The sequence below is a fragment of the Berghia stephanieae genome, chromosome 7, assembly GCF_034508935.2.
Source record: "Berghia stephanieae isolate SIO BIC M18660-M18661 chromosome 7, UCSD_Bste_1.3, whole genome shotgun sequence".
Taxonomy (NCBI): Eukaryota; Metazoa; Mollusca; class Gastropoda; order Nudibranchia; family Aeolidiidae; genus Berghia; species Berghia stephanieae.
The window spans coordinates 52759471-52774692 of NC_088366.1; the positions used below are offsets into that span (position 1 = coordinate 52759471).

The window sequence follows — 15222 nt, forward strand, 5'->3', positions numbered from 1 at the left end:
AATAGTATAAGTAACTCAACTATAAAAAGTAAGGAACAAAGAGTGCATCCTTCACTAGGGCATGCCACTCTGATATTTGTTAAGCACAAATAATATTTTAACAATGGACTTAATGAATAATAACTAATTAAGCTGTAACTAAAATCAATTAGCTAATAACTAAGGGGAGCAACTCTTTCCTAGAGTAACTCTATGTATAAGTCCATAACACCTCCCTGTTTTGCCTGAGAAGTAGGTTTCGAAGGTTCGAAGGCTAAAATCGATTGGGGAATTTTCTGGTACGACACGATCTTCTCAGTTGGACACGATCCGATTCACGATTCGATTCTGCTCCGGGGGTAGCTGCATTTGATGATGAACGCTCACAATAATCACCGATAGGATTAGTAATGAAATCGTCCTCTATGGTATCATTTGCTGAAGCAGATACGTTTTGGCGAGGAAGGTTGTAACGTGGTCTTATTTGTTCAATATGACGCTTCCACGTTGTTCCGTCTCTCTGGAGAGTTACCATGACATGACGTGGTCCCAACACTTTGGTGACAGTTGCGGGAATCCATTTTGCTTCTCTGTCATTTCGATTACCAAAACGTAAGGAATAAATGTGTGTCCCAACTTTATAACGCGTTTTTGTTACACGTGGTTTGGAATTTGAGGTGGATATTGGGCGGAGTGTGTCGATCAATGTGCGAATTTGACGTCCATGAAGCAATTCACTAGGTGACGAGCCAGAAGCTAAAGGTGTGCGACGATATTGCATAAGAAATTGTTGCAATGCTTGTCTTGGAGGAAAAGACGATTTTCTCAAAGCCTTTTTAAAACTTCCCACAAGTCGTTCTGCTGCACCGTTTGTAGCGGGATGATAGGGAGCTCCAGTGAGATGTTTGATTCCCCTCTCCCTACACAATGTCTGAAATTCGTCAGAAGTGAAGCATGCTGCGTTGTCCGACACGATAGCGTGAGGATAGCCGAAGTGAGCGAAGTCCTCTTCCAGAAGGCTAGTTGTTGCTTTCGTTGACGTCGAACTGGTTGCGTCAATGCATGGGTAATTTGAGTAGGTGCCGACCATTACTAATCAGTTATTATCCATAAAATTCACTGCGTGATCGATGTGCATTCGACTCCACGGTGAGTCTGGCGTTATCCATGGATGGTTTGACTCCTTTGGTGGGTTGTTTTGATGTTCTGCACACGAACACATCCACGACACGTATTGACGATGTCAGAATCAATACCTGGCCAATATACGATCGTTCGCGCTAATTGTTTCATGCGTTGCATGCCGAAATGACCGTTGTGAAGGATATTGAGGACGTCTCGTTGCAAACTCTTAGGAATAACGATTCTTGATCCATAGAATAAACATCCATGAGACGTTGACAGCGTGTCCTTCATCTTGAAGAATGGTTTAAGATTGTCCGTTTTGGAATCTGATTTAGACCATTTACGACTCGTGTTTCTGATGACAACGGATATGGTGTCATCTTTAGCGGATTCTCTAGCGATGACTCCGGGGTCAGTAGCTCTTAGCTGTTTTCCAACTGTAGAGATTGTAAACACAGTGTTGACATCTTCTCCATCTTCCTCTCTGTCGAAGACTGGGTCGGCACTTGCAGGAAGTCTGCTCAATGCATCAGCGTTGCCATGGTGAGCTGTCTTACGATATTCAATTCTATAGTCGTACTGACTTAGTGTCAAAGCCCATCTGGCCAGGCGGTTGGCAGCTAAAGCAGGTACTGGTTTTCTTGGACCAAAGAGCGACAATAAAGGCTTGTGATCGGTGACGAGTATGAAATTGCGACCGTAAAGAAATTGATGAAATTTACTCAGCGCAAAAATGATTGATAACGCTTCCTTCTGAATCTGACTGTATCTTCGCTGAGTATTGTTCAAAATTTTAGAAGCATTGGCAATCGGTCTTTCACTACCGTCTGGGAAACGATGGAATAACACGACTCCGATTCCAACATTTGATGCGTCACAAGATATACCCACGTCGAGAGATGGATCAAAATGCACAAGAATTGTCTCGTCACAAAGAAGTCTCTTCGCATGTTGAAAAGCTGTTTGTTCTTTAGCTGTCCATTTCCATTTAACTTCTTTCTTGGTTAACTGATAGAGGGGCTCTAAGACAGTTGCAAGATTTGGTAAAAATTTCGAATAAAATTGTACTTGTCCTGAGAACGATTTTAGGCTCGATACATTAGTGGGTGGTGGCATTTTAGTGATTGCATCAACCTTTGTGCCTTTTGCAATGCCGTCTTTTGATAGCAGATGACCCAAGTACTCACACTGTGATTCTGCGAAAGAACATTTTTGGAGATTACAGCGAAGTCCCTTATCATGAAGTCGTTGTAATAATCTTCGCAGATTGTGTAAATGATCGGTGGAATCCTTGCCACTCACAAGGATATCGTCGATATAGACTGCGACACCTGGAAGATCCTGAGTCAGTTGATCCATTATTTGTTGAAAATATCCGGGAGCTGAACTGAAGCAGAACACCTTTATGCGTGCTGAGTGCGAGGCGTTCTTGCGATTTTGGTGACAACGGGATTTGTGTGTAAGCCTCGGCTAGGTCGATTTTGGAAAATCCGTAGCCTCCTCCTAATTTGCGCATGAGGTCTTCAGGTAACGGTATCGGATATCTGTGAGTTTCCAATTGCGGATTAACTGTAACAGAGTAGTCTCCGCATACTCGAATTTTCGGTCTCTCACCACTGATTGTCTTCTTTTTTATTGGCACAATCGGTGTTCCAAATTCGTTGAAGGATGTAGGTTTCCAAATACCCTTTGCAATACCGGCATCCAAGCTCTTGTTGAGGTCGTCTTGGATCGCATAGGGGACGGAACGAGGCTTGTGAAACACAGGCGTCACATCGGCTTTAAATTTAATGTCAAGTTCAAAATCTTTCAATTTACCGAGTTCTGGTTTGAAGACATCAGGAAATTCTTCACACACTTGTTTACATGCCTTTTGAAGATGTGACATGTTTGTTGCGGGCTTACTACGAACAGATTTTACTTTTTTCGTTTGAAACAGTTCATCTACTGAAACATTGAGCATTTGTATGGCAGAACGTCCTAATAAGTGTAACGGCATAGTGGTGACAACAAAGTTTATCTCGCGGCACGTATCGTTCACAGACACCGGCAAGCAAACAGTTCCAATGACGGGGAGTTCCTGGTTGGATGCACATTGATACTTAATGTTGGCATTACAGAGTTGTGGTTTGCCAATCCTCTCCCATGTTCTAGTTGAAATGAAATTGTCACCAGTCCCTGTATCTATTTCAAAAACAATTTCATGGTTGGATACAGTCGTGGCTAACTTAAGCGGTGTCACTGAAACGAAATTGACCCGTGACATGCGACGAATCGTGTTGACGTTAGGCGAACTCGACATTCTCTTTTTACGTCTACAGGCTCTTTCGATGTGTCCAGTTTTCTGGCAGAAGCGACAAACGGCTGTTTTGAATTTGCAGTTTTGTCTGTTGTGGCGCCCATCGCATCTCGAGCAGGTTTGATTTTTATTATCAAAATCCGTTGTCGGCTCTGTCTGTCTTTCATTCGAACGTTTGATATGCTGTTTGTTTTGACTGCCTTGCTGAATTATCGGAATCTGTTTTCTTTGAGGCTTAATTTTATGGACCTCGGGTTGAACAGATCATGCAGTCTCGTTAGCCACTTTTGAGGCATCTTCTATCTCCGTGGCGACCTCGATGGCTTTGTTAAACGAAAGCTCGTCCTCCTTGTGCTTGAATAGCGCTTCAAGAACAGCTGTGTTGTTAACTGCACACATGAAACAGGTACGCATAGCTTCATCCAAGGGGTTTTCAATGGATGGGAAATCGCATGTGACAGCGCTCTGGCGAATTCTAGCTGCCAATTCCTGAATAGTTTCGCCTGGTTTCCTCTGGAGGCTCGTCCAAAATTTATAACGTTCCCTGACAACAAATAGTCGAGGGTGGTACTGCTCCATCATATATTTTTCGATATCTGGAAGACTGAGGGCAGTTATCGCCTTAGCTGGTGTTTCTTGACTCGCCATGTTAGTCAGTATTTTGTAAACAACCGGCGATTGGTTGACAAGGAAAACGTCTGCTTTCTTCTCATTAGGTACGGAGTGAGCAGTTAAAAACGTATTAAAACGATGCCAGTAGTCGCTCCATATCTCTAAGGCAGGGTCGAATGCGACAAAGCTCGGAATAGTTGGGGGTTTTGGTAAACATGTATTGCTACTGGCCATTAGTTTCATGAACATTTCCATCTGCTTTTCTTGTCGTTCAACGACTTGCTTCATTTGCTCATTTTGCTGTTCAATCTGTTGTTGTAATATGGTTATGAGCTCTTTATTTGACATGATGACTGTACTGCTGACACGACTATATTATGTACAATAAAGGTACGAAGATAGGACGCGAGCGAAGGGTAGTAAATTATTGACGAAATATAACTATAATTACTCACCCAAGCGTCCGACTGCTTGGTTGTATGAAGACGACGTACCGTTTTGTTTTCTTTCGTGACGTAGGTAGTTGACCTCAGCGCCCACGAGCTGTGGCGGGGAAAAAAAAGGCGGGAAGGCTTCTTACCACGTGATGGGCGGCTGTCCACGAAGAAGGCGTCTTACCACGTGCTGACGACACTGCAGGCAGAAAAGGCTCTTGCTCCGGTTTTCTCGGCTGGCAGGTTTCCGTCCGTGGTGTGTTGGCTTTTCGACTGACGTCACAAAACGCTCCAATAGGCTGATGCGCAGGATAAAGGTGAAAAATCCTCGTCCCCAATGTTGTGTTTTTGACGGGCCTCCAGATTAATATTGTGGAATCACTCAACTCAGAAGCGTTAAGTGATATGTGAGAGAACAGTTTATTACTGTGTATAAGTTAGAGTATATACAAATATATCGCAACAACATTTTAAGAAGGAAAAATAGTATAAGTAACTCAACTATGAAAAGTAAGGAACAAAGAGTGCATCCTTCACTAGGGCATGCCACTCTGATATTTGTTAAGCACAAATAATATTTTAACAATGGACTTAATGAATAATAACTAATTAAGCTGTAACTAAAATCAATTAGCTAACAACTAAGGGGAGCAACTCTTTCCTAGAGTAACTCTATGTATAAGTCCATAACAGATTGTATCTATAATGTGTGATAATGGAACATCTGGTTGGACACTGACTGTGAATGCAGATGATACCGTGTTGTGATATGACTGATGTATTACTGATCAATGGAAATGGCTGATACTTACTGATCAAAGTCCACAAAGGCAGAACCAATATGGTGTCATGGTCCAGATAATATTATCATCTTTTTTCCCTAGCATATATCATGAAGAGTCGAAACAATTGTTCTCTTACATCTTTGGCCATTTTCTAAAAAAACCAAATTGCCTTAGAATGAAGGAATATCTATTTCCAAACTCCAAAAAATGGCATAACCACTGATTTATACATGATACAAAAATCAGAGAGATGTTATGCCTATATCCCCTTAACTGACCGTTACTGATAACTCATCATTTTTGGAGGCTTCTGTGTAATAAATGCTTTTGTTGGTGCTGTTTGTTTTGGGGGTTTTGGGTTTTTTTCGCTGTTTTTTTTTTTTTTTTTTTGGTTTGTTTTCCGTTTGTTTTGCCTGTCTGCAAGATTTTACATTTTGAGGTGTTAACGCCTATCTGCTATTTCTCACTCGTGATCAATTTGCTCCACAAAATCAGCGAGGCCATACATTTTTGGGTTTATTGTTATCAGGATAAACAATGTTGTTTCCTTAATCCACATAGACGGATTGTCCCACACCTGTGCAATGTACAGATGTGTTACCAACACACAGTAATCATTGATAGTTGAGCATCATGAAATGGTGGTACCCGCGCAAGCAGACGAAATGATTGATAAAACATTCGAGCTGGCGGCAAAGTTAGTTAACAAGACCACATCGAAAAAATGTCGACAATGGGAATCGAACCCAGTACTTTCAAGCTTGTCGACTGCGCTACGGATCCACCCGACTGTTCATCACATTTAATAAGGTCTTTCTAAAACAATAGTTTACCTTCAATGCAACTTCTATTTTCTGGTTTTATATTTCGATTTTTTAAATTATTATTTGGAAGCCCCTATTTTCACCGTACGGTAAAAATAGTCTGTCATGCTATTTTCACCGTACGGTGATAATAACCTGACCGTGTGTAGGAGGCTGGAGGCTATTTTCACCGTACGGTAATATCTTGGTGAACGATTTTCACCGTACGAGGATGATAGTGTGGGAGACTTTTTTCACCGTCCCGTAATATCTTGGTGGACGATTTTCACCGTACGGTGATAATAGTGTGGTAGTGGTAGACTTTTCACCCGTAATATTTTCGTGGACGATTTTCAGCGTACGGTGATAATAGTGCGGGAGACTTTTATCACGGTATGGTAATATTTTGGTGGACGATTTTTACCGTACGGTGATAATATTATTAATAGTGCAGGAGACTTTTTTCACCGTACAGTAATATCTTGGTGGACGATTTTCACCGTACGGTGAAAATATCCTAAAACACTATTTTCACACTATTTTTATATAAATTTATTAACAAAGACATCCTACAGATGTCACAATATAACTTTCGTCAGGTCCAGATACAGATCGCTGGTGAAATTGGGTGGGATGCGCATGCGTGACAGAGGTGTATAAAAACGATCCGTTAAGATACACCGTCAACCCTGCATAAAAACACTACGATAAAATTATCACGACTCCCTTCATCATCTCCCATCTACTACTACTACAACTAACTACTACTACTACTACTACTACTACTACTACTACTACTACTACTACTACTACTACTACTACTACTACTACTACTACTACTACTACTACTACTAGTGCTGCTGCTACTACTACTACTACTACTACTACTACTACTACTACTACTACTACTACTACTACTACTACTACTACTACTACTAATACTACCACTACTACTACTACTACTACTACTACTACTACTACTACTACTACTACTACTACTACTACTACTACTACTACTACTACTACTACTAATAATAATAATAATAATAATAATACTAATACTACTACTGCTACTACTACTACTACCACTACTACTACTACTACTACTACTACTACTACTACTACTACTACTACTACTACTACTACTACTACTGCTGCTGCTGCTGCTGCTACTACTACTACCACTACTATTAATTGAGCTACTACTACTACTACTACTACTACTACTACTACTACTACTACTACTACTACTACTACTACTACTACTACTACCGCTACTACTACTACTACTCATACTACTACTACTACTACTACTACTACTACTACTACTACTACTCCTACTACTACTACTACTACTACTACTACTACTACTACTACTACTACTACTACTACTACTACTACTACTACTACTACTACTACTACTACTACTACTACTACTACTACTACTACTACTGCTTAGACTACATAATTACTTATTAAATTTTTGCCGCCCTGTGTAAATAATACTCGAGACGAGACGTATGTACCAAGCCCTATTTTGTCTAGGTAAGAGATGGCCATTTTAAAACTCTCTCTCTCTCTCTCTCTCTCTCTCTCTCTCTCTCTCTCTCTCTCTCTCTCTCTCTCTCTCTCTCTCTCTCTCTCTCTCTCTCTCCGTCTTAGCTGCAACACTCAGTTCTTTTCAACAATCAACGAGGATGAGGAAGCTTCAACTTTTCTTCAACATTCTGATCACATGACATATGAATAGTTCTAGCTAGTTGAAGAATAAAAAGTACCAATTTTCTTTGTTTAGAACCATGCTGCTCGCAGTTGATGGGCAACGTGACATCAGACTATTGAATCCAATTACGTATTCATTTTTTGGCCGCCCTGTGTAAATAATAGACAGATTGCACATCAGGGAGCTAACGGGGCCGATTAGAGATAGACGACGATTGGGATTGTTTGGAAGCTTTAACCCTTTGCCCGCTAGTCATTATGACATCCGAAATGTTATCGCCTTCTACATCTACGCCAGAACAGAAATAGAGGGTGGAGCCTACCATGATATAACATTTTATGGAGCCCTAATTTCGTCATATCAGTTCTGTCCACTGACAGGTGGGTGGATATCGCTTTCCAGAACTTGTGTCCTTATATGAAATTCTGAGGTTTTGACCAATCAACGATTGCTCTTTTGATAGCTCGCTTGTCAAAATGAGTCAGCTCAACCCTTGATGTATGTAAAGGCATCACAGGCGGTATATGTTGTGTAACTTCAAAGACCACGATTGACCGAAAGCGATGAATGGAAGCCCTACTGTGGCGTGGAGAACGAGGTCTTGTATGTATAGTTACGTCATATCTCAACGCTCGTGAATTCTTAGTACGGCTGGACTCACAATCAAAACACGAAATATGTGTTTTAGACTCTTGAATCAATCCAGTTACATCAGTGCGTTCGTCTCATTTAGAAATGAAAAACGATATATAAATCAAGAACATCGACCGGAAAACAAGGAAATTATCATAAAATTATAAAATTTGAGAAAGCTGTTTTCAAAATCAAATCTATTACAAAAAAGGTTATTTCTAGACCGATTTTTATGAGACAAAGACAATTTTTCTCCACTTTTCAAGCTGATTCCAACAATGAGGTTTTCAAATTTATCGCGATAAGATTATTTGTCATTATTTTTTTAAATACCCAATTGACTGCTCAGGAAATGAATACGTAATCCTTGGCGGCTAGCGAGTAGGTGTTAAATTTTGCATACCCTTTCCCACATAGACGCACATACACACACACACACACACACACACACACGCACACACACACACCGACTTATCGTCGTCTAGCATCCTATCGTTCGGCTCGACGATTAAAAGGGGTTCGTATCGTCGCTAAAATAATTACAAAATACATATATTTAAAATATATTTATAGTAATGTGAATTAAATATTTTAATGCTCTAATATATCAAGAACGATCATTATTATGATTTATTACGGTGTGAATTAAATTAGACCTTTAAAACTGAAGTTTAATCTGACACCCTACTCGCTGTTATCATTCGAGTCTAAGTTGTAATAAGGCAACTTTGGCCAGAAGTGAAAGACATACATTGTGTGTTCAGTCTGTGTGTGTGTGTGTGTGTGTGTGTCTGTGTGTGCGTGTGTGTGTGCGCGCGCGTCTGCGTGGGAAAGGGTAAGCAAAATTTAACACCTACTCGCTAGCCGCCAAGGATTACGTATTCATTTCCTGAGCAGTCAATTGGGTATTTAAAAAAATAATGACAAATAATCTTATCGCGATAAATTTGAAAACCTCATTGTTGGAATCAGCTTGAAAAGTGGAGAAAAATTGTCTATGTCTATGTCATAAAAATCGGTCTAGAAATAACCTTTTTTGTAATATATTTGATTTTGAAAATAGCTTTCTCAAATTATATATTTTATGATAATTTCACGAGACGCACGTGCCAAGGCCTATGTCGTCATTGTAACAGACAATACTCTTCAACAGTCGTAACGTCACTTCCTTTCTAATGACGCATGGTAACTTAGTAACACTGTGTCTAAACTATCGGAACAATGGCGGACTCCCATATGAAATATTTCCCCGGCGAGCATAAAAGCGTATCCAGAGGGGAAAAAAACATAAATCTGATCATGTTTTGACTTTTACACATTCTGATCACAAGGCATATGAAAAGTTCAAGCCAGCATGAAGAATAAAAAGTAATGATTTTCTTTTTTTAGAACCAAGATGGCGCCATTGCCGGGTGCCGTGACATCAGACTACTGAAACCAATTGGCAATGACCTTTATAAAACTCTCTCTCTCTTAGCTGTAACACTCAGTTCTTGCTGGGCGACGTGACAATAATAATAATAATAATAATAATAATAATAATAATAATAATAATAATAATAATAATAATAATAATAATATAATAATAATAATAATAATAATAATAAATAATAATAAATCTTTATTGTCCCCCAAAAAGTGGCAATTTGTCATTTGGTTACACATTTATAACAATACAATATTGACATAGACACACTCACACAAGATGCACACTAGTAACATAGTAGTTATCGTTAAAAAAAATTGATATCGATTAAATAGATAAATTCCCAAACAATAAAGAAAAAACACACACCCCACCCCCTATCCAAATAAAAAATCATTCTGGCTGTCGCCCTCTTATCAAAAGATTCCAGAAAGGACCGATTCAAAACCGTGAAGTCTCATAACAAAACAAAGACACGGAGCCACATGAAAAACAAAATTGATATAAAAATAAGGGAATGAAGAGAGCGAGAGAGAGCAAAATATGGACTGGTTTAGAAACAACTCGCCTGGGCAGCCAGTGCTCCTCTGTTTTAAGGGAAATTCCACCCATAAATCGATAGAATAAAGTCTGGATATTCATAATTTACCCAAATTTGCATTTCATCTTTTAAATACTGTTGATAATATGATAAATGCTGCATGCCATGTATATTGTGCTCCTAGATCTATATTGTATGTGGCAGGCGTTATATACATTGTAGATAAATTACATTGTCATTAATAACAATAATATTTCAATATACAACAGGTTTAAATCCGTTTATTTAAAACAAATCGAGAGAATACATAGCGGATGTGGACAACACGAGTTGAAACAAAGAAACAGGGATTTAATCACTGACTACACAGTGCCTAATTACGTATTCAATTTTATCCGCCCTGTGTAAATAATACTCGAGACGCATGTGCCAACGCCTTTTTCGTCGTTGTAAGAGACAATAATTGGCAATGACCATTATAAAACTCCCTGTCTCTCTCTCTCTCTCTTAGCTGTAACACTCAGTTCATTTCAACAATCGAAGAGGATGAAGCTTCAACTTTTCTACGTAATTGTGAGTACATATTATCTTTTCATTATACTTCGCATAATTCTAAGACAATAGATTTATACGAGTGAAACCAAGTGCCATATGTGTTTATTGTTTATAGCCATCGTGAAATTCTAACAGCTGGAATAACCAAACATTATAGTGAAAAGAAATATGTATTTTATTGTGTTTATTGGTTGTATAAGTTTAAATCTAAAATAAATACTCACCAGTTGGCCCGCCCGATCGATCGTACCAACACTAAATACTTTGTGTAACTTTAAACTCAGACCACCTGTTTGACGATTCGTTCTCACTAAAAAGTATCAATCAGACTATAACAAATAGTTTTGTGTGTTTGTGCGCTTCATCTGACGAGCAGATGTGAGTATTTTATTTAAACTCATTGCATAAATAGTCTTATTGATATAATTTAGTGAGAAACAATCACCCAACAAGTGGTCTAAAACAATAACAAAGAGCCGAGGACTTCGACGACTTCATCTTATAACGATCATGTGATGGAAAAAAGTCTAATGTGGATCAACAAGATATCAATGGAAATAGATCGCTGTGTTGTGTTATATTTCCATCATGTAATAATGACAAGTCGCTTTGTTATATTTTGGATTGAAAACTTTTCTGTTATAATGGGAGCGATCTGTATTCAGGTTTTCGTCCAGTTGAGTCATCATTCGGAAACTTTCAGAATTTGGCATAGACAAAACGTTATGCACCCTTTTTTATAGATCCGTTTTGGAGACCGTTATTACTTTTTGTATTACAGCATGGTGTGGAAATGCCAGTTTTTGCGACATTAAGAAAATTGATCGGATAATTGCTAAAGCCAATTTCCAATGTGGAAGAACTGCTCAAGAGATTTTGTCTCAGTAAAATGGAGAAAGTTATGAAGGATGGCGATCGCCCCCTTCACAAATATATTAAGTTCTCCACGAGGAGCCGTCGCCTTGATCTATAAAAACAAAGACAACACGTCACCTTAATTCGTTTTTGCCACACGGTGTTCGAATTTTTAACGCGCAACTGTGATTTAAATTAAATTAGGTACCACAAGAGACAATTTTAAAATATTTAAAATTGACCTTTATTACTATATTCATAAAGCATTTCAGATAGTCATGGAAAACACTTTTTAAATTTTGAAAATCCATACATAAATAAGAAATTGAGAGCAAATTCATTTTTCAAGAACTTAGAAATTTTTGCTTGCCAATTGATGTAAGAACATGTTCCAACTTTGACGTCATGTAACTAACCACTTGTGATACACATTTTTAAACCAGAGTGACTAGGTAAATCAGATTTGAACCAGACACACATTTTTTCCGAAATCTACAGTCTGTTGAAAATTCCCCAAAACACTCGCGAAAGTAAATATTTTGGCCTCCAGCATGACGAAATAGCATATTCCACATACTATATTAACATAATGATCATACAATATGACACGTAATTCACGTCAACGGGTAGAGAGTACTCCAGGGAAGAGATCCAATTTTTTTCAGACATTTTCTTCAAATGGTCTTTGAAAAATAAAGAAGTAAACATCAGGCAGGAAACACGCAATTTTGCATGTTGGCAGAAAAATATCTATAATCACGAACAAAATGTATAAAAGATTAAATATCTCTCAAAATAATGAAGATAGAAGAAAAGTTTCATATACTATAGGAAACCGGACCTGCTAAATTCAAAAATCATCTTAACTTGTTGCAAAGTCAACATTTCCTTCTCAAAATTCAACATGAAATCATGAATGACAAGCATACTGTTCGAACCAGCAGCATAAAATAATAAATCAACCTCTTAGGAAACCCCTATAATCTCAAGACATCGTGTCTTTACTTCCGCAACGTCTGTTTCATTCTCATTCTACGCTATGGACGTGTCTGGTAATTATATTGCTTGGTTTTGCCTTGGCCCTCTCTGGGATCCTTAACCGAAAGGGTGCAGTAAAATGTATTATTCCTATAATGGGGGATGATTTTTCCACTGTAAATCGTCTCTTTGTATGTTATTAGGAGGGTATCGATATATACGTTGGCAGTAGAGTGCTTTCCTCTTATACGGATTCATGCGCTTGTTCCCAGCAGGTGCGCCCTCAACCCCCTACCATCCCAAAGTTTTTTAGCGCCTTAAAGTCTGTGACGCGTGACTGTATCCTGATTTCTGTGTTACTGAATGATCTGCTACCCTTTAGTTAGGACGCTAGTCTGAAATAAAGTACTTTCCGCCACACACACCCTATAGACCTAGCCACCCGATTATTTATGATTAACGTCCCTTTGCTTGAGAGGCGAGTATTGTACGAATTGAGGTATCGCAAATCTCACCAAAAACAAAACTGAAAAAAGATCTCTTTATTTGCTTCTTTTCTCGTCTTAAATTTACAGCTCTTCCCGATTTAAACAAAAACATATTTTTAAAAATTACAAGCAAACAAAAACAAATAAATACACGGCATCCTATTATCGTTTTTGATTCAGTTTTAGTGGCGTAAAGAATGATTATATTACTTCTACAGATATACTGCTTCATTATCCACTAGTAACTCTTATTGTTCCTTTACATAGTCTATCACTATCATGAAAGCATCAGAAAGAAAAAAAAAATGTTAGACAACGAAGTGGCACTTCGAAGTCTTATTTCTCCAATCTTATAACCATTACAAGTACCGCTTTTCCCAAATAAAATAAACAATAGCAATGCATTTTCAATTCTCTAACACATTGGGACGAATCATTGTGTGTCTTTTTTTCTATTTATAAACTACAAGTAGTGGGTATTCCTATGCAATTGTTTTAAAAACGACATTACACCTTCGACCGTAAAAATCTACTTCAGTTCTAACAAGGTCAAACAATCATTTTGTCATAGCAACAACATGGCCGCCATGAGTGGAGAGTGTGTATAAATTCGTCCCGTGTTTTTTGTTTAGCAATAAATAAACATCGAGAGACAAACCAGATTTGAAAAAATTACATGTATAAATTGATAAAAACCAAACGTCGTTCAATGAAAACCAAGGCTAGAAAGTCATTCAAAAAAGATTACACGTTAATAAAAACCGGAAAAATGAGGGGTTTGTTTAGGCTGTTTCATCGTTAATACATACCCACTTACCGACCCGAGTTATCAATTGAAATAACAACATTTATCTTATTCATTTTGTTTTAAACTATCTAAAACATAAACTATGAAGGTACTTTAATAAAATATTCATGTGGTTTTCGTGAACGCTTTTCTTTTTGTCAATAATTTGAGATCTCATTCTCACGGCATTTTAAGTGCTGTTACAAACTACAATGAGGTGTAAAAAAATCCGATAACACCCAAAGCTGAAAACAAGGATTTGGTGGACTTTTTAAAAATGCGATACCTCGGCCATTAAACAACCTTCATAAAAACAAATTGGTAAAAATAGAGATAAGATGTTTGTCTTTTAGACAAACTTGGATCAAATTTTATATCAGTAATATGTCGGGGTTTTCCGCTGCTGTAAAGTTTTAAAATGGCATTTTTCTCCCTTAAATGCCCATTTTTTATTGTTGATCTGGTATAGGAATAAAGCTGAAACATTCCTCTTTCTGATGATACCAACTTTATTACTGTACGCTTTTTAATGGGCGAAGAATCAATGGTTGAATGACCCGGTTTAACAACAATCCTTTTTTCGACGCGTGACGCAAAATATATAGGGTTTTTTACTCCCACAAAAATGACGTCTATTGTGGTACCTAATTAAATACTATCTTTTAAATATACACGCACAAGTTGACTAAAGGCTAGAGGTATGGCCTATCTCAATTTATCAAATCAATATATAAAGTGTTGCTATGGGTTCTTGGTTGTATATTTTTACATTTTTGTGCATTTGCATATATTATATATGTATACATTGTCGCCATAGATTTCTCAACTTTGTGTTTATACATTTTCATGCATGCCAAGTCTGTAAACGAATTTCCATTTTTTAAAATTAATAATTTATATATTATTATTATCATCATCATTATTATTATTATTATTATTATTATTATTATTATTATTATTATTATTATTATTATTATTATTATTATTATTATTATTATTATTATTATATCATATATTATTATTATTATTATTATTATTATTATTATTATTATCATCATATTATTATTATTATTATTATTATTATTATTATTATCATCATATTATTATTATTATTATTATTATTATTATTATTATTATTATTATTATTATTATTATTATTATTATCAATACTAGCACAACCGTCATCGTTCCTATCACCA

At 37.4% G+C, this 15222-nt stretch overlaps 1 protein-coding gene across 2 annotated transcripts in view; it reads left to right on the top strand.

The window, feature by feature from the left end:
- The first annotated feature begins 10676 nt into the window (after positions 1-10676).
- LOC144977477 (macrophage mannose receptor 1-like) overlaps positions 10677-15222 on the top strand; it is an 80298-nt gene continuing 75752 nt past the window's right edge. The window contains exon 1 of one of the 2 annotated variants that reach the window (XM_078922729.1): positions 10677-10933. In XM_078922729.1, coding sequence (XP_078778855.1) covers positions 10907-10933 — 27 coding nt within the window. In that variant the 5' untranslated portion in view covers positions 10677-10906. The remainder of the gene's footprint in view (positions 10934-15222) is intronic. The other variant, XM_078922730.1, reaches the window with a different exon arrangement.